General features: G+C 33.0%; 2 protein-coding genes across 2 annotated transcripts; one reads left to right on the top strand and one right to left on the bottom strand.

The window, feature by feature from the left end:
• The first annotated feature begins 1021 nt into the window (after positions 1-1021).
• Positions 1022-4651, top strand: LOC139839650 (uncharacterized). Its single transcript, XM_071829776.1, has 4 exons — positions 1022-1411; positions 1507-3242; positions 3335-4211; positions 4288-4651. The coding sequence occupies exons 1-4, from the start codon at positions 1336-1338 to the stop codon at positions 4458-4460; spliced, it is 2862 nt and encodes a 953-aa protein (XP_071685877.1). The 5' UTR covers positions 1022-1335; the 3' UTR covers positions 4461-4651.
• Positions 4652-17267: 12616 nt separating this feature from the next.
• Positions 17268-19533, bottom strand: LOC139842636 (uncharacterized). The gene is made up of 3 exons (XM_071832754.1): positions 19521-19533; positions 17920-18354; positions 17268-17761 (listed from the first exon to the last, which is right to left on the bottom strand). The coding sequence occupies exons 1-3, from the start codon at positions 19531-19533 to the stop codon at positions 17268-17270; spliced, it is 942 nt and encodes a 313-aa protein (XP_071688855.1).
• Positions 19534-19850: the final 317 nt, after the last annotated feature.

Raw genomic sequence — 19850 nt, 5'->3', positions numbered from 1 at the left:
TAATTTGACAAATCAAACCGTGCTATCACGTTTCCTTCCTGCTTAGAACATTATAATCATTCGAAACTCTATATCTACAAATTTTTGACTATTATTTGCTTGACTTGAAGTCGGGAAGAGAAAACAAAAGCATAAAGCTTTGAAAAATAAGGGAGAATATAAAGCCCGATAACAACACAGGAATTACAAACCGTGTATATCAATGTTTATCGCAACATAAAGACACGGGAGAATTAAAAACATTATAACCCTGAGGGCGAAGTAGGAGAAAACAGATTCCTCCGATGGTAATTGGGAAAGGAGAATGATTGTTGCGATAGTGAGGATAAGGACAAGGATCAGAATTGGATTAAGCATTTTCATAATCTTTTGAATTTGGAAATTGTATAGAAATGGTGAGAATAAGGGAGCGGAAGAGCTTAATTTATAATGGAAATATCATACAGAGTAATCGAAGCGGATCACCGTATTTAATTTCAGAGATCTTAATTTTCTTTACTCGCTGAAGAATCAAATCCTTTAGATTTTGAAGATTTTCTATAAATCCCTTGAATTTCGGGATTCAACCCTCTACGTCAAAAGCTATGACGCACCATATATTCTAAATTCAACCATGACTAGTCAAAAGTTATGATGAAACTTGTCTTTCTCATTTCACTATTTTATGATAACTTCATTCGTACGCTTCACATAAACGAATCGTTTTATTCATATTAATCAATAATGATAAAACTCTATTTATCAACTCATATTCGTCATGAAAACATTTTTATTGTTAGCCATGACCATCCCACTCAAATTTCGGGACGAAATTTCTTTAACGGGTAGGTACTGTGATGACCCGGGAATTTTCGATCAAATTTAAACTTAATATTTATATGTTTCTGACACGATAAGCAAAGTCTTTAATGTTGAGTCTCGAAAACTTTGAAACTAGGTTCATATATTCAATTGACCTTTGACTATTCCCGACGATTCACGAACAATGGTGTGTAGATAAATATATATGTATATATAAGACTTTTTTGCTCAGTTGGTCCCTCTATTATACCCCAAATCGCTGGTTTGGTCCCTCAGTTTTTAATTTGGCAATCAGAGTCCCTTTATTATTTTAATTTTGCAATTGGAGTCTTCCGTCTAACGGACATCCAAATCGAACGTTAACTCCCATCACGTGAGTTACACGTGATGGGTAATATCGGAATTAATTTTAATTCTTGGTACTGAATAAACCCAAACGGGTATGGTCCCCCACTATTATCCACCGATTTTCACACTCATCCCTCCAAATAGTGTTAACCACGAAGTAAAACCTAAAAGCAAAATTGATTATCAATGGATGATTCAATGGATGATTCATGGACTATTCGTACATCAGAAACTGATCAAAAGGCTATCGACCAATTATACGGTATGTTTTATGCACCCAAAGCTCATAATTCTGTGGAACCCTAAATATTATTAGGTAATTGTTTTGTTAACTTTAATTTTTTACACATTTTTCAGATGTATACCCTGATTTGTTCACGATTGTGTTACATCATGGTGGATATTTTAGAATGGGTAGTGAAGTTGTGTACACAGAAGGTAAAATTGATTACATTGATTGTTTTGACATTGAAAAGTTTTGTTTAGGACAACTGGATTCAGTCATGCAAGAATTAGGTTATGATCCCACCAGGTCTGTGGTATATCGTTTTCTTAAACCCAATACAAACATGGATACTGGGTTAAATCTTTTAAATGATAATGAACATAGGGACTATTTGCTTAGTTGTCTAGAAGATGGTGATGTGATTTATAGGCAAATTGATGTGTATGCTGAACATGAGGATATGAAAGGGAAGAGGTTATGGTCAGAACAAATTAATAATGATAACTTAGTAGTTGGTGGTGTTCACAGTGATGGGAGCTTAGTAGAGGGTGATAACAGTGAAGGTAGTGACTCTGAGGATAGTGATTACATTGTTGATGATGAAAATGAGATTTTGGATGTTCATGTAGAGATGAAAGATTTTAATTTTAACATTGATAAGAATGTAGAGTTTATGGGAAATGGCTGTAACTCATTTGAAGATGATGAGGTCAATATTGAGGGTACAGAATTGGAAGTGTTGAACAATGATGGTTTTGAAAGCTATGATTCTCAAAGTGATGAAGAAGGGGTAAGGAAGAAGAGAATTCGTAATCATAAAAAGGAGGTTGAAGGTAGTGTTCAAGTGGGAAAAACTATCTTCTATCTTGGACAAAAGTTTGAAAGTAAATCAGAGGTTAGGCAAGCTGTGAGAATGCATGCTATTGAAACTAGGAGAAAGCTAGTTATTGTTAAGAATGACAAAAGAAGAATTAGGGTTAAATGTGAAGGGTTGTGTATAAATTCAAAAGGTGGTGAGATAGTTAGTCAAAGTGATTTGTCAAAGAAGACAAAATGTGATGTGGGGCCCAGTAAATTAAGAGTTAAAGGTGGTGTAGTTGGGAAGAGTAAAGAGAAAGTGACTAGTCAAATTAAAAAAGCAGGGGAATCTTGTAGTGGGAAGACTAACAAATGGGCAAAAAGGGAATTACACATTGTTTGTGAGTGGGTGTTGTTGGTATCCAAAGAAAAAGATAGTGAAGAATGGGAGGTTAGAACCTACAGACACCAACATGAATGTCAACCTGCAAGAATACTAAAATTCTGCACTTACCAATTTTTATCAAATCGGTTGGTACCTCAAATTCAAAAGAATCCAAAGATACCAATTAAAGCTGTCAGATCATATTTGGAAACAGAAACTGAATTAATCATCAGTGAGCATAAAGCATATCGTGCTGTGAGAAAGGCAACAAAGATGATTCAAGGGGATTATAAATCTCAGTATGCTGAGCTCAGAGATTATGTTTGTGAATTAAAGAGAGGTAATGTTGATACTACTGTTAAGTTTGAGGTTGAGCCAGGAACCCTAAAGTCTGAAACTAGGGTTTTCAAGAGAATTTACATTTGTTTGGGACCATTGAAGAAGGGTTTTAAAGCAATAGGTAGAGATCTACTTGGGTTGGATGGTGCTTTTATGAAACAACCTGCAACTGGTTGTATTTTGAGTGCTGTAGGGGTTGATTCAAACAATGGCATATATCCTGTAGCATATGCCATTGTTGAACAAGAGTGTGGTTCATCCTGGACTTGGTTCTTAGAGTGCTTGGGTCAAGATCTTGACTTGTCTACCAATTCTAACTTTACTTTTATCAGTGACAGGCAAAAGGTAAAAATTACTTGTTTAATTCATATTTAATTTAATTACATTACATTTGTTAATGGTTAGTTACTTTAACTTTTATTGTTTTATGCTGTTAGGGTTTAATACAAGCTGTTACAAATGTGTTTCCTTGTGCTGAGCATAGACATTGCCTTAGACATATTCATGGGAATATGAAAGGGGATTTCAGGGGTGTTGCTTATAAGAATCACTTGTGGAGATGTGCTAGTGTAACAACAGTTCCTGAGTTTGAGCAGGCTATGCAACAATTGAAGGAGTTTGATAATGAAGCTTTTGTTTGGTTAGCTAAAATTCCTGCCCATCAGTGGGCAAGGAGTCATTTTACAGGAAGGGCTGTATCAGATGTGTTGCTCAGTAACATGTGTGAGTGTTTCAACAGATGGTTAGTTGATGCACGTGACAAACCCATAGTTACAGCTTTAGAATACATCCGAGAGTATTGCATGAAGAGAATTGTTAATGTAAAGAAAAACATTTCCAAGACTAATGGCCCTTTAACACCTGCAGCCACCAAATTGTTTGACAAAATCAAATCTGAGGCTCACCAGTGTACTGTCTTATGGGGTGGAGATCAAAGGTACCAAGTGAGTGGAAAAGTTAATCAATATGTTGTGGATATGGAGACTAGATCATGTGCTTGTAGAAAGTGGGAACTAACAGGGATACCTTGTAAGCATGCAATTGCAGTGTTTTATAACATGAGTGAAAATGGTTTGGAAACTGGTGAACCAGAAACATGGGTTCATCCAGTGTATTTGTTAGATACATGGATCAAAACTTACCAATACACCATTGAGCCATTGAATGGGAGAAGCTTATGGCCAAAGGCAGAAGGCATGTTCACTCTGGTATCACCAAAGACTATTTCCACACCTGGTCGTCCAAAAAAGAAAAGAAGGTTGTCCAAAAATGAAGTTGATGTCATTGGTGATAGTGGTAAACTTAGCTCAAAAGGTATGCTCATTTTATTTATTAATTACATCTAGTACCATTTCAATTAATATGGTATTTATTTTGTTAATATTTATAGGCAAGCTAAAGAAGTGTGGCACATGTGGTACTTATGGACACAATAAGAGTACTTGTACAGGTGAGAAGAAAAGAAGTGGGAATGTGGATAACAAGTGGACAAAAAAGACAGTGAAAGTTAAGCTATCTTCAAAGAAGACAATGGTAGTTGGAAAAGGGAAGAAGAAGAAGTGAATGTTGGTGGTGGTTTGTGTTTTAATCATGTGTTTTATGTCTACTTAAAACTTGTTATGTGACTTGGTACAATGTTTGTATTTTATTAAGGTGTGTTGTTGTCTTTTGGTAAGTTTAAGCACATTTGGTAACTGGTACTACGTACTTATGTTGACTTTTGGAATCTATGACATTTGGTAATGCTTGTATGTTTGTCATTTCACTTTAGTTACAATGTATTGTCTGTATGTTTGTCATTTCACTTTAGTTACAATGTATTGTCTTGTGTTTTTGGTTACACTGTATGACTTTGGTTACAATTTATTGTCTACACTTGGAGTCATTGTCTTGTGTTGTAAGGTTACTGATACACATATAAAACAGATGCAAAATTTAACAAAACAACCTTCATTCCATTACCATTACCATTTTACAAAGTACATCATACATACACCACAATTTCAATGACTAAAAAAATAAATACCAAACACAATCCAGCTAAATATACACATCATCTTCCAATTCGTCCCTCTTTTTTCTGCATCTTTGAGCTTTTCATCCACTTCCATTTTGGCATTCATAAGTGTAGCTAGGGCATTGATTGTATTTGGAGGATCATACCAAGCAAAGAAGTCGCACCTAGTGATCTGAGCAACAACATAAACAGGAAATGCTAACATCTTGTTAATTATTTCATAAAATTCGAAACAACATAAACAATCTTACCTTTTTTTCACATGTATAGAATCGACGTCCAGGGTTAGATTCAGTGCCAGATATTCGAATTACACAAGGTCGACCACACCAGCATTCCATTGTTATCGATTTGTAGCTCCAATTTCTGATTAATACGTTATGTAAATGAATTAGGGTTTCAAGTGAGAAGAGAGTGAAAAGCGGAGGATGAAAGTGGAGACCTTACCCGTTGGCGTTATTAAATACCAAAAAAAAAAAATTTAATTCCGATAATACCCATCACGTGTAACTCACATGATGATAGTTAACGTTCTATTTGGATGTCCAGTTGACGGAGGGACTCCAATTGCAAAATTAAAATACTAAAGGGACTCTGATTGCCAAATTAAAAACTGAGGGACCAAACCAGCGATTTGGGGTATAATAGAGGGACCAACTGAGCAAAAAAGTCTATATATAATAATTAGAAATAATAAAATAGAACTGAAACGTTAGAATCAAATATGTAAGGTATGATACAAAAACAATTGAGTTGTTATAAAAATGAATCTATGAAAATATATATATATGATTCTTGTACACAATTAACATACTATGTATATTCTATTAAATATTCGAATATGTTTTATAAATATTACAAAAATTAAAAATAGGTAATGTTAATATATTAAATGTAAATACAGGTTAAAAATGTAGTTATTATATTAATGAATATTACTTTCATTATTAACATTAATATCAGTATTATTTATATCATTAATTTAAATACATAATATGTTATTGTATATTACAAGTATTACATAACTAATAAAATGTAATATTAATATATTTAATTTAACAAGAAGTTAAGAATATAGTTGTCATAATAACATTAGTATCATTTTCATTATTATTATTAAATACTAATATCAACATTAGTTATTATTATTACTACTGTTATAATTGTATTAATAAAATTCTAATAATGTTAGGGCTATCTAATTAAAGATCTTCTTTTATAAGAAAGGTTGAAATTATAAATTAATTATGATTTAAATAAATTATTAATTAATATTATTGTCATATTTTTTTTAGTAAATATCATTATTATTGATAATTTTTTTATTTAGTAGTATTATTTGTTATTTAGTATTATTATCAATATATATTAGTAATTATTAATTATAAATATTAAATTAAATAAACAATATAAATATATATTATATGTACGAGTAGATGCTGTATCCCATTATCATATTTTTTTTACTTGCTCGTGACCATCACTATCTGTTATAAAGTTTATTGTTTTTTCTCTTTATCTTTTTTTTTTTTTTTGCTTACCCGTGATTTGTGCTAATCAAAACCTTCACCAAATATCAATCACCTACTAATAATTGTTATTATCCATTATCATTCTCAATTATAAGCACTTTACAGCTTCCTTAATTGATGTATATAACAAAGAAATAAGGAAACAACTTGGTTCCCTGTACGCCATGGCTTTTTGCTCATAAATTAAATTCGAGCTAAATATCAAAATCTAAAAATGCAGAAACGTTCTAATTCATGGCTTGAAACTTTCTTCAAAGTTACATAGGCTAATTCGAAGAATCGATCAAGAATTTCGAAGTCAAAGTTTTCAAATACAAAGTCAACAGTTTTATTCTTTGAGAAATTCTAGTTCGTTTAAATGTTTCTTGTTCAATTGATGAGTTAGAAAGTTTCTAGTAGTGATATGCAACATGTTTTGTGTTGTAATCTTTCCCTAAAACAGTCCAAAAATCAAAATCATTTTTTTTTTTTTGCTTAAAACCGTAAGCAGCTTCGCTACCTTTTTTTTTTTATTTTTTTTTTTCGTTCTCAATTACTACAATCAATTAATATTGATGAATTACAGTTATGTGAAGAGCTTAAATCTTATTGTTATGATTATGGGTTGATGGATGTTTGGGTTATGAAGAAGATGAAATAGAAACAGTCGATTATGGGTTATATATAATTAAGTGAAGCTTTAATCAGAAAACCAGTCAGCGGTAGAGTGGTTGTGGGTGTTGGTGTAGTAGCGGGAGGTCACGGGTTCGAGTCCCGTCATGGGCATTTCTTTTTAGGGAGAGATTTCTAATGGTATACTCATTTATTCCTTATTATTATTATTATTATTATTATTATTATTATTATTATTATTATTATTATTATTATTATTATTATTATTATTATTATTATTATTATTATTATTAAGTAGTATACATATTAGTGTTATTATGAAAAAAAATGATAATGATTGATATGTTTTGAGGACAAAAATATAAGTATGATATGAATATGAAAATAAATATAAATATGTAAATAGAATTAGGGATGAAGATAATAATAAATATCATTATTATTATTATTACTAAACAAATGCAACATTAATAGTAATATCATTATTTTTATTAATATTATCATTCTTAGTAAAATTATTATCTTTATTATTAGTAAATCATTAATAACTATCATAGACAGTAAAATTAATATTTTTACAAGTATTATTATTAATATCATGATTATTATCATTAATAGGATTATTATTAACATATGTATATTATTAATATTATTATCATTATTTTTACTAGTATTAACTTAATATAACAGAATTACTGTTTTGATAAACAAATGAAATACATACATAAATATATATATTTTACACATATAACATAACAAAAATTTAATATTTTATTATATACAAAAATGAACATATAAAACATATATATTATTAACATAAAAATGATATAACTAATACATTTATATATATGTGTGTTCAATTACAACCATGAATATTAATAAATATACAAATGATATAGGTTCGTGAATCCGAGGCCAACCTTGCATTGTTTAGTTGTTCAATGTTGTTATATGTATTTTTACTACAAAATACAATACGGTGAGTTTCATTCTCCCTTTTTACTCTCTACATTTTTGGCCTGAGAATACATGCAAATGCTTTATTAACTGCTTTACAATATTTATATGCGTGAGTTTCATTACTCTCTTTTTAAATGCTTTTGCAATATATATTTTTGGGACTGAGAATACATGCGCTTTTATAAATGTTTTACGAAATAGACACAAGTAATCAAAACTACATTATATGGTTGAATGTTCGAAATCGAATATGCCCCTTTTTACTAAGTCTGGTAATGTAAGAATTAGGGAACAGACACCCTAATTGACGCGAATCCTAAAGATAGATCTATCGGGCCCAACAAGCCCCATCCAAAGTACCGGATGCTTTAGTACTTCAAAATTTATATCATGTCCGAAGAAGGATCCCGGAATGATGGGGATATTCTTATATGTATATTGTGAATGTCGGTTACCAGGTGTTCAATCCATATGAATGATATTTTTGTCTCTATGCATGGGACGTATGTTTATGAGAAATGGAAATATGAAATCTTGTGGTCTATTAAAACTATGAAATGATTATTTATGCTAAACTAATGAACTCACCAACCTTTTGGTTGACACTTGAAAGCATGTTTATTCTCAGGTACGAAAGAAATCTTCCGCTGTGCATTTGATCATTTTAAAGATATTACGTGGAGTCATTCATGACATATTTCAAAAGACGTTGCATTCGAGTCGTTGAGTTTATCAAGATCATTATTAAGTCAATTATAGTTGGATATATTATGAAATGGTATGCATGTCTGTCAACTTTAGATGTAATGAAAGATTGTCTTTTCAAAACGAATGCAATGTTATAAAATGTATCATATAGAGGTCAAGTACCTCGCGATGTAATCAACTGTTGTGAATCGTTTATAATCGATACGGACTTCGTCCGGATGGATTAGGACGGGTCCTTTCAAAATAGGCACAAACAAAAAGTCTAAGTCTAGGCGCCTATCTCAAGTCACCTATATCCCTTAGACCATGCTCTGATACCACTTGTTACAACCCAAAACATTATACCAGAAAACACGCTATCTTTTTTTTTATATAAATTAAACAACATTTCCTGTCCCAGACCATATGCGCGGCGCACTCTAAAGCGTAAAACAAGATCAGAACTTGACAACTGGGCTGACTACCAAACTCTGGCCATTTGCGCGGCTCGCACTAGAGCTGGATAGAAACTGCAGCCCGTTTTAACAATAAGCACCTTTTTCGCCTAAACCGAGATTCATAAGTACCCCAACCCAATTCCACTACTTTCGAAACATTTAATAAAAGTGTTTAGACGACAAAATGGGTACAACGACCCTTGAGACTTCAACGACCCGTTACATATAATAAAGTAGCAATTTCGACCCAAATAAGTTTAATTTCCAAACAAACTACGAGCATGATGTTTGGGGATAAACTACCCAATCCTAGGTCGAATCAAAAAGTAATCCAAGCAAGCAACAAAAGGGAAATCATCTAAATCCCGGGCATACCCTTGCCACGTCCGCCTCCGAACCTAAAAATGTAAACAACGAGAGGGTAAGCTAATTGCTTAGTGAATGCAATACTTATACGCATACATACATAATTCAATCACTTGCATACACCTACACAAATAACACATACCATTAGCAAAACACAATAAACGAATGATCAAACGTGCAATGCTAATAAAACTTACACAACCCAATATACACAATGTCGACATTCGACTCGATGGTGGCCGACGAAGAGCGGTAGGTCAAATACGTTAACCACTCACCACCCATCGCAACGTGTACGTGGCCGACGAAGAGCGGTAGGCCAAATACATTAACCACTCACCACTACGCACCATGAGGCCAACAAAAAGTGCAACCGAACCGTTAACACTTACCTCATTCACAAGGATGGCCGACGAAAAGCGAAACCGCTTACCATCCTACGATAAGTGGCCAACGAAGAGCGAATCCTCACGATTAACACTCATCACTTACCCCAACTCACACATGTGGCCGACGAAGAGCGATATGTCAAACGTTAACCCCTCACAACATGCCCCACATTCCCAATTGTGGTCGACAAAGAGTCAATTCTTCCGGATATCACTCACCACATAACGCAAACCAAATATAGTCAACGAAGAGCTATCCATACGGATATCACTCACTATATTTTCCCAACCCAATTGTGGCCCACGAAAAGCGTATCCTATCGGATAACACTTGCCACGTTGCACGCAAGCAACCAAATTATATACATATACGTATAAATATTCCACTCACCTCGGTTACAAGAAAGGCAACTCCCGCTTGAGCTCCTAATCGTCCAAGTGTAAATCACCTACCTAATTCATAAACAAATAAGCTAAACACTCTAGCTTATGCCCAAAACACCGTATGTGCAATTTCGGCCCATTTGCACTTACTTTCATTTGACTAAGTTAAATCTCGCCCAATCACCCATAATCATAATTAACTAGTGATTATGTTCTAACACCACGTTATACACAATGTTTCATCATCAAAACACGTACTTGCACTTTTTAACATTAAAACTCATTTTGACCAAATCTCAAGTCAAAAACACCAAATCTTGCAAGTTTACACCCTTAATCACTAACAACCTAACTAGCTAGTGATTTCAACAACTAAACATGATTATCAATTAATCAATTTCATCATCCAACCCCAAAATCCACCATTGTTAGGGTTCTTCCCAAAAACATAACCCATGAACCTTAAATCACTAAGAAATGGGGTTTACATACACTTTTAACACAAACTCTAGCATCATAAACGAATTAACACAACTAAATCCGAATTAAGGTTTACCTCTTGAAGAAAATGAAGCTACCACAACCACAACACAAGAAATGAGCTTCAATTTGATGAACACAAGCTTCCTCCTTCACAGTCCAAGCTTTCTCTCACTTGTTTCTCACTCTAAAATTTGGGGATGAAGAAGAGAGGATAAGGATTAGATTGTGGATGTGAATGAGTCCACCAATCTGCCTTTTGTGGCCTAAAACCGTACCTCAAGTGAAAAGACTCAAAAGCCCCTCTAAAATATTAAAAATAACGACTTGGTCTGCCAGCCAGTTTTGCGCGGCGCGCGTCCATTTGCGCGGCGCGCGGTTGTACTGAAACCAAATCCGAGTCTTACACGAAATACTTTATTAAGAAAGTTATCAGTAATCGATACATGATTTAAATTCCAACCATGTTTCTAAGGGATAAGATACAAAATATATGTAATCTTTACCTATTACTTAAATCAAGATTATCTTGCTAAACTAGCAATCTAGAATGTATGTACGATTAATATTAAACTGTTAATTTTCTTATAATACTAAACGGCACACATTTTTTGCCGTTTGGTGCCCAAAAAGAACCAAACGAAAAAAAATAAAAAAAAATTACAATTCCCCCCAAACTTAACCACCATATAACTCAATGGGGGTATAAAACGTAAATATATTATTTTATTAAAAAAAACACTTAAACAAACTCCACTCGAATTTTCAGGGGTGTCCCGTCGATTTCAACTTTTCATATGGACCATGTTCAATCAACAAGAAATAGGCCTTTTGTATACACAAAATTTAGGTTAAGTTTTTCATTAGTACTGCATATTTTTGGATTATGGGCTCCTTGAGATTATGGGCCATGTGCAAGCGCACGTGTTACACGCCCTCAAATCTGCCCCTGCAAATTTTTAACGGGCCGTAGCTTCCCGCTCGCCGCTAGTTAAATTTCTCTGACGTCACCGTTCAACTCGAAATAATGTTATGAACACAAGACAACTAACTATACGCGAAACAGACGTTTTTTTTTTTTAAAGGCTAAATATTTCAGACTATTTTTAACACATATATATACATGTATAATAAACAGCCCAAACTAACCACATCATATCAATGGTTTCGTCTCCCTATTTTACGCGATTTTCCCGCATTAAAAACGTGCCGGCAATTAGATATATTAGGTACTAATCACGTACATTCAAACACACCCGCAACCACATGTTTCTAATTCTGTAAATATATAATGTTACGTTAAATATAAATATGCAATCCGAAAGATCGCATCGCGCGGGCCAATCCTAATAGTTTCTATGAATTGAGAAACCTAATGTCTTGAAAAGCAAGTACGCATGTGGATAGCATGTGCTTTGGTGAGAGACAAGAGTAGTGGTGGGTACAACTCCCTCTTTACCAACTTCTTTTGGCCCTTCCATGTGATTCCTCTTCTACATGTGTTTCTAGATAAACCGTAGTTTTTATATTTGTATTTCATTTATTATGTCTTTTAGAATTAAGAATTAATTACTCAATTTTAAAAAGATTTATGTATAAACTTCAACGGTTATGTTTCAATTGCCATGTTTTTTCACCTGTCTCCTTTAACTTTAAAATAGAACTCAACCAAAATGAATAGATTTTATAATGTACTTGTTAGGACAAAAAAGAAATTCTCTTATAATTTTTACAGTAAATTATAAGGATGATCCATGTGATTTGCATGAAATTATATCAACCGTTCCTTTATTTTTTATAAATTATATTGTTCGTCCTCGAATTATCTAAAAATACATGGAGGTTGTGCTTATTACTAACTGTCGTTAGAAACCCAACAAGTTAGTCAAAAGTTGGTTAAATGTTAATTAAAGTGGGATGGGTGACTTTTTCATACAATTTATTTAATTTCATTGAAATTTTCAATAAGAGACTATATATTTGATTCTATTAAAAACGTTGCAGTATCCTTACTTACCAATTATTTGGTTCAATCGAGGGCTAAGGAGATTGGTGGTCGAAGGGTTTTGTAGGAGTTGTGTCAGACCCGAATTCGGGCCAACTGATTACATGGTTGGACATGTTTGGTATTCGAGAGTAAAAAATTGGGCCTTCTACTGATAATGTCATCATGCCTGTAACATTGTTAGAGTTCACATTTGTTTTCACTTCCATTAATTGCTCCAGGATGCTTATGCTTCCTTGTAAAGATTTACGGGTCTAAACCTATTTGATTCTCCACCTTTTATTGCTAATAACCGAAGAACAAAAATAAAATCTTGATATGTGTTTGATGTTTTTAGTTCCATTCTTTTGAACCACTCATTTGATAAAGATTTCAATTTTATAAGAATCTTGAGAGATATTCTGTCAAATATAAAATTCAACATTAGACATATAGATGGATGTACACAAATGTTAGAGCGGTTAGGTCACGAAACTATAGTGCACCATATACTACTGATATACGTTACGCAGGATGGATTATTGGACGATGTTGGATGTCGTGTGAAAAGTGTACGTATTGACTTATGAAAATTAAGTCATTAATATCCGAGAACAAGTTGTTAATGTACTTTAATTGTGATCGATTATTTAAAAGTGGGAAGGTAAAAAGCTTGTAGCTTACAACACAGAGGATGCCAAAGAAGGAAAAACCAAAAGCATAAGTACACGAGGGTTAGGTGAATGAGGGAAGTTGGCAGCTTCAATTATCTGCACATGGGTATGGATGAGGGACACATTTACAACCAAATTTAATCAATGCTTACATCTAATTAATATAATACTCCTTAATACGTACTTTACATTCTCTCATTATAATTTATTGAAGTAGTTTTTTTTTTTTTTTTTTTTCCTTTTTTTTTTTTTTTTTTTTTTAAACGAAACTTAAATAAAAACTTAGGAAACACTTCTTCATAGTATAAACACCTATCAAGCATCATACAAGAAAGCATAGGAAGCATCACTGGCCAAACTAAAACAACTAACCAACCTAAAGGACCAAATGAACCGCTCGACCCACGGTATGACGCTAACAAGGATACAAAACATGAGAACACACAAACAAGTCGGGAACAAAATAATACAAAATAAGCGCCCGCAAAAAAGAAAGCAAAACGTCAACGAAACAAACATGTACTATAGGGTGTTTTTGGTTCGTGGGATCTCGAGAAATTTGCAATTCAATAACCCATGAAATCCTATATTTGGTTGGAGGATTTCAAATGACTATGGATTTTGAAATCCTATGAGTATGGGATTTCAAAACCTTTTGTATATTTGAGGGGATTTAGAAATCTCATGTTTCTCATCCTTCGCGTTTACGTTTAGGTTTAAGATTTAAGATTTACTTTTGCGTTTTACGTTTCGGTTTAAGTTTTACATTTTATGTTTGCATTTATGTTTAAGTTTTACGTTTAGGTTATACGTTTAGGTTTTACGTTTACGTTTTTATGGTTACTTTTTACGGTTACTTTTTACGTTTACGTTTTACAGTTACATTTTACGGTTACGTTTTACGAGCATTTGAAATAGGGTGAATGTAATGTGGCAATATTGTAGGGTGAAAAGGTATAGCTTTTGACAACATAAGATAGAAATTTGGTTGAAATAGTTATTGAAAATGTAGGAAAAATATTTAAAAAATAGATTGAACGCTCTTGCTAAATTTTCGTTCAAAGTTATTCAACGCCTCACTTTTTTTTTTTTTACCAAGAACGCCCCACAAAACCGTTCTAGGCGTTTTAGATTGTTACATCATAAGAAACTCCCGTTATAGAAGCCCATAACAAATGGTCTTGCACTCTTTACATGCTTGAACTATAGAAGTCAATCAAGTCATTATAACTTTAATGTTACAATTACAACTTTATTAATATTAATGTAAATGTAAATTATAAAATTATAATTATAATAATACAACTAATATCTCTACTAAATACGCAACTTAATCATTACCCAATGGATATTTATTCATCAAAGGAAATCATAACTTCAAAAGAACTGGAAGTTGAATAAAATATGGAGGGAAATATAAAAGAAAGAAACCTCAACATGTGATCAGATCTATAGACATATACATATATATACTTGCATATATATTTGCAGTTTTTTTAATAAAAAGCATATATATAAGACTTAATAGTATAATTCAACTTCTACATCTGGCAAACACACTTTGTATGTTGCGAACCTTTTAGTGTTTATCACTCTAATGCTAATTAAACATATACAAACTTGCCTATTAAGGCTATTATAATTATTATATAATTATATATAAGCAACACAAATGAACTATGACAGCTATGGTAACAAAATTACATAAACCTTTTTTATGCACGGTCATTGTGTAACATCTTTACCTAGGATAGGAAACAGTATGCTTAACTGAAGGCGGAAAGCAGCGGCACCAACCATGGTTTTATGCCAATAATTAAGATAATGTCATTCGGTGTCACCTGAAACTTAAGTTTCAGAATTTCGTGTGACATATTCCATTGTTTGATTTAGAAATTAGAACACATCCCCATTCTACAAAATGAATGCCAATAATTTAGCTTAACATGGGTGGAACGTAAAATTATTAGTGCAAGATGTTAATTAATCAGATACTTAAAAACATTATAATCCAATAAATGTTGCTACCTGCAAACACATCAATAATAAACCAATGTGACAATACCTGGCAATTTATATATAATGTTTCTTTGTTTAGTAACATTACAGACTGGCCATCTTGATCTATTACGTGCAATTCGGTCGATTCTAGTTATATTAATGGGTCAAACAGATTACCCTAGCTAAGAAATTTAAATACCTACGGAGATGTGATATATATACATGCCGAAAGTACAAAAAAAGGTAAATGTTCAAAACTATTTTCCTATATTAGTTTGGGATTTCAGTGCAACATATGAATATGATGATCCTTAATTATCACACCATTAAGGATGCTATTCCATAATCTGAACCAAAACCATCCCAAAAATTTGGAACGTAGTTGAGGTGAATTAGCATATCCATTTGAAAACCCAATTGGAGGTAAAGATAGTCTAGGTTATTAATTATAAATAGGAAAGTGATATTTCCACTCAACTGTGTAATAAATCCATTTTTATTAATGTTGTACTGTACAAACAACTACTTTATAATAACAGTGGATATATCATAATTTTGAATAGATTCATCACCCATATAAATATACCAAAACAAGAGCCATGAAAGAGGTAACTGTTTAAACACGCAAATGGATATAAACTTGCCAACCCCACAAATTATTAAAGGCATTTTGCAGTTGTTTGGTAAACCTATCTACTTGTGGAGTATATATAAAATTAAAGTCATGTTGGGTTCTATAATAGGGACTCTAGTCAGTATTTTAGTTTTAAAAAGGTTGAACTTTCACCTGAATACAAACAAACCTCTATGTGGTTGTTGGCAACAAATAAGATAAGATTTTCATAAATTTCATATGGCTTCACTGGATGATAAGAGGATTATCAATACAGGCAGACCAATTATCAGAGTCCAGAGAGGGTCCCAACTGTCATAAACAAATAATTTAGGGGCCAAGCATTACTTTATAATATATTCACTTTTTAATTTTAGATATTGTTATATGGGTAGGTTCCTAACCATGTACCAAAAGAGCCAATGGCTTGATGGTATCGAGGTCACCCTTACAACCTTGAGGTTGAAGGTTCGAGTCCTGCTTAGGACAATTCGTAGTGTATATATTCGAGTTAGATTTATGTGGGTGTGTGAGTTGCCTTTAAAAAAAAAAAAAAAAGGTTCCTAACCATGTAGGGGACACAAAATAAAATAATAATAAGAAGAAAATAGAAATAGATACAATGAAATAGCATTTGCTACAAAAACCATTAAAGTAACTGCTGCTTAAAAGTAAAGTTAGATATTATTAAATGAAGGTCTACCTAAAAAGGTTGAACATTCTTTGAAAGCTAAAATGGCCAAATACATAATTATGTTTATTTATTCCTCTTGTTTTCACCATTACCATAGAAGAGAAACTAACAACAAGCGCAGCAGATAAACTTTTACCACTATATGACAATATGAGTAAAGGGTAGGTATGGATGTATGTATATTTTGTTCGTTAGTATGCACTATGCAGGCATACTAGCGTAGAGGACATGATAAGGCTAATTAAACAGTACCAATTTTCTATGTCAGAGTTAATTATCACGTATTAAGATGCATCTATTGTAGGCCATGTACAAAACCACTTTCAGGATGCTAGAAAAATATGTTGCAAACTACAAATTCAGTATCAATTTTTTTTTTTTAAAAGCAAACGATTATATTAACACAACAGAGGAACAAACCGAGGCTCACATGAAAGTGAACCAAACAGAGAATACAACATAAACATTACATTAAGGAAGATAAAAAAACTGGATGACACAGGAAAAAAATACATAGGACTAATGAAGATACGAATCCGGGTTGGTTAGCCAAACACACCAATCTAAAGTACAACCTTTTGTTCTTCTTGAGATCCAATCGAACGAACATATCTGAATTTCACTTAGAGCTATCGGCCCATTAAAACTTTTATCAAGAAAAACTTTGTTGTTGCGGTTTTTCCAAATAAAGTATGCAGTGGACCAAAGGACCGCTTGCCAAATGTCAATATGTCCCCGAAGGATTTCGCGAAGACTATAAAGAGTAAAGTTTCCCCGCTTCCACCAATTGAAGACTCTATTCCAAACCTCTTGCGCATGCTTGCAGAAGATTAGAACATGATCTACCGTTTCCAGATCATCATCACACAAAGGACATCGAACGCTATGTAGATCAATACCACGCTTATCAAGTTCCATCCTTACTGGAATCCTTTTTTGAAACGCACGCCAAGCAAACAACTCTATTTTTTTGGGTACAAGCGAGTTCCAAATTGTTTCCTCTGAATGATTACCTGGACTTATCAGTTTTTCATCAATAATTTTTGAGAGATTTTCACCATAAACCGACCATTGTTAGAAAGGGTCCATTTCCACGAATCTATGCCAACCTGGTTATATGAAAATGATTTTAATAGACTTTTTAATTGAACCAATTCATCTAGAGTTCTACCGGTTGGAGGGCGGTTCCATGCCCAGCAGTAAGAGCGATCAGCAGCAACCCTTTGAACATCTTCAGGTGAAGGACCTTCGGCTGCAACAGGCTCCTGGACAGCCGTAAAAAATCCTGTAGCAGCAATTAAATGGGCAGCAGCTGTCTGGGCAGAAGAAGGTTCAGAATCAGCAGCTTGAACCTGAATTGTAGGAGCAGTATGGTCGATGACAGCATCATTGATTACTGGGACAGCAGCATTGATTCCTGGGACAGCCACAACATTCTTTACAGTGACATTTGTTCTTGCATCCAATCGAAATAACCTAGGGAAAAGGGAACTCAAGCAATTATTCCCAATCCAAAGATCATTCCAAAAAGAAGTGTTGTCACCATTGCCAATGTTTCTCACGAATGAAGTCTTGAAAGCAATCTGTAGGTCTTCAATTTGTTTTCCTGCACGAATGACATTATTCCAAACTCCTAGAGTCGAAGGATTAATGAAATGACCCGTTCATATACATTATAAACGATTCACAATAGTTGATTACATCGCGAGGTATTTGACCTCTATATGATACATTTTACAAACATTGCATTCGTTTTTAAACGACAAACTTTCTTTACATCAAAAATTGACGGCATGCATACCATTTCATATTACATCCAACTATAATTGACTTAATATTAATCTTGATGATCTCAACGACTCGAATGCAACGTCTTTCAAAGTATGTCATAAATGACTCCAAGTAATATCCTTAAAATGAGCTAATGCACAGCGGAAGATTTCTTTAATACCTGAGAATAAACATGCTTTAAAGTGTCAACCAAAAGGTTGGTGAGTTTATTAGTTTATCATAATCAATCATTTCCTTAGTAGTAATAGACCACAAGATTTCAGTTTCCAGAAATATCCGTACACTCGCAAGTGTATAAAAGTATTCTATAAGTTGTTGAGCGCTTCGGTAACCATACTTAACAATTAATGTGGCATATTCCCTTTATTATGAAATCTCCCTACACTGTACCAAGTGTAGTAAAAACGAAGTACTATGCAACCGTTTACGATACTAGAGAGACTAGCCCGGTTGGGGTTGTCAAACCCGATAGATCTATCAATAGGATTCGCGCTTACATGCTCTTACGACATGTAAATATTAGTTACCAAACTATTAGGGAAAAATATGCAAAGTGGTACAACTCAACGTAGAATATGTTTTTAGTACTTGTGTCCATTTCGTAAAACAGTTATAAAACAGCGCCTGTATTCTCAGCCCAAAAATATATATAAAAAGGGAGTAATGAAACTCACAATACTATATTTCGTAGTAATTATGTATATGACGGCACTGAACAAGTGCAGGGTTTGTCTCGGATTCACGAACCTATATCAATTATATATATTTATTAACATATAATATTGATAAAACAAGTTTATATATTAATTATATAATATTTTTACTTGTTTAAGTTAGTAATTAGTTGTTAGTCTTATTTTAAATCTTATATAGATTTCCTATTTTAAATGGTCAACTCCCGATAGGTATATCTCATAGTATGTTCGACTTTTATAGGTGTAAGAGCCATCATTGGAAAGGTATTTAAGTCCTATAACCAACCATTATCGGGCATATGTTCTGAATCAGAGTATAGGTTAGTTAAAATTTCATTTTGTCACAGGTGTGTAAATCTATCTGCACAGTTCAATAATTCGTCATAGGAACAGTCCGTAGGCTATGAAAAATAGCTAAACTCAATATTTTTTAATTTACTTCTATATTTTAGTTATTAACATATACACTAACAGGTGTTATCAAGGAAAATAGCCCAGGTCTTAGTTAGCATAGTTTTCTAGTTAGATTGATTAAGCATACAACATTAATCTTAGCCAAATCTTTCGGTTCATAAATTATTTTTTACTACATGGTTTTTAATGAATCAAGTTGCCG

Source organism: Rutidosis leptorrhynchoides, chromosome 4 (assembly GCF_046630445.1).
Source record: "Rutidosis leptorrhynchoides isolate AG116_Rl617_1_P2 chromosome 4, CSIRO_AGI_Rlap_v1, whole genome shotgun sequence".
Classification (NCBI taxonomy): domain Eukaryota; kingdom Viridiplantae; phylum Streptophyta; class Magnoliopsida; order Asterales; family Asteraceae; genus Rutidosis; species Rutidosis leptorrhynchoides.
Note: the sequence above shows the minus strand (reverse complement) of the source record. Positions and strands in the feature narration are given on the sequence as shown.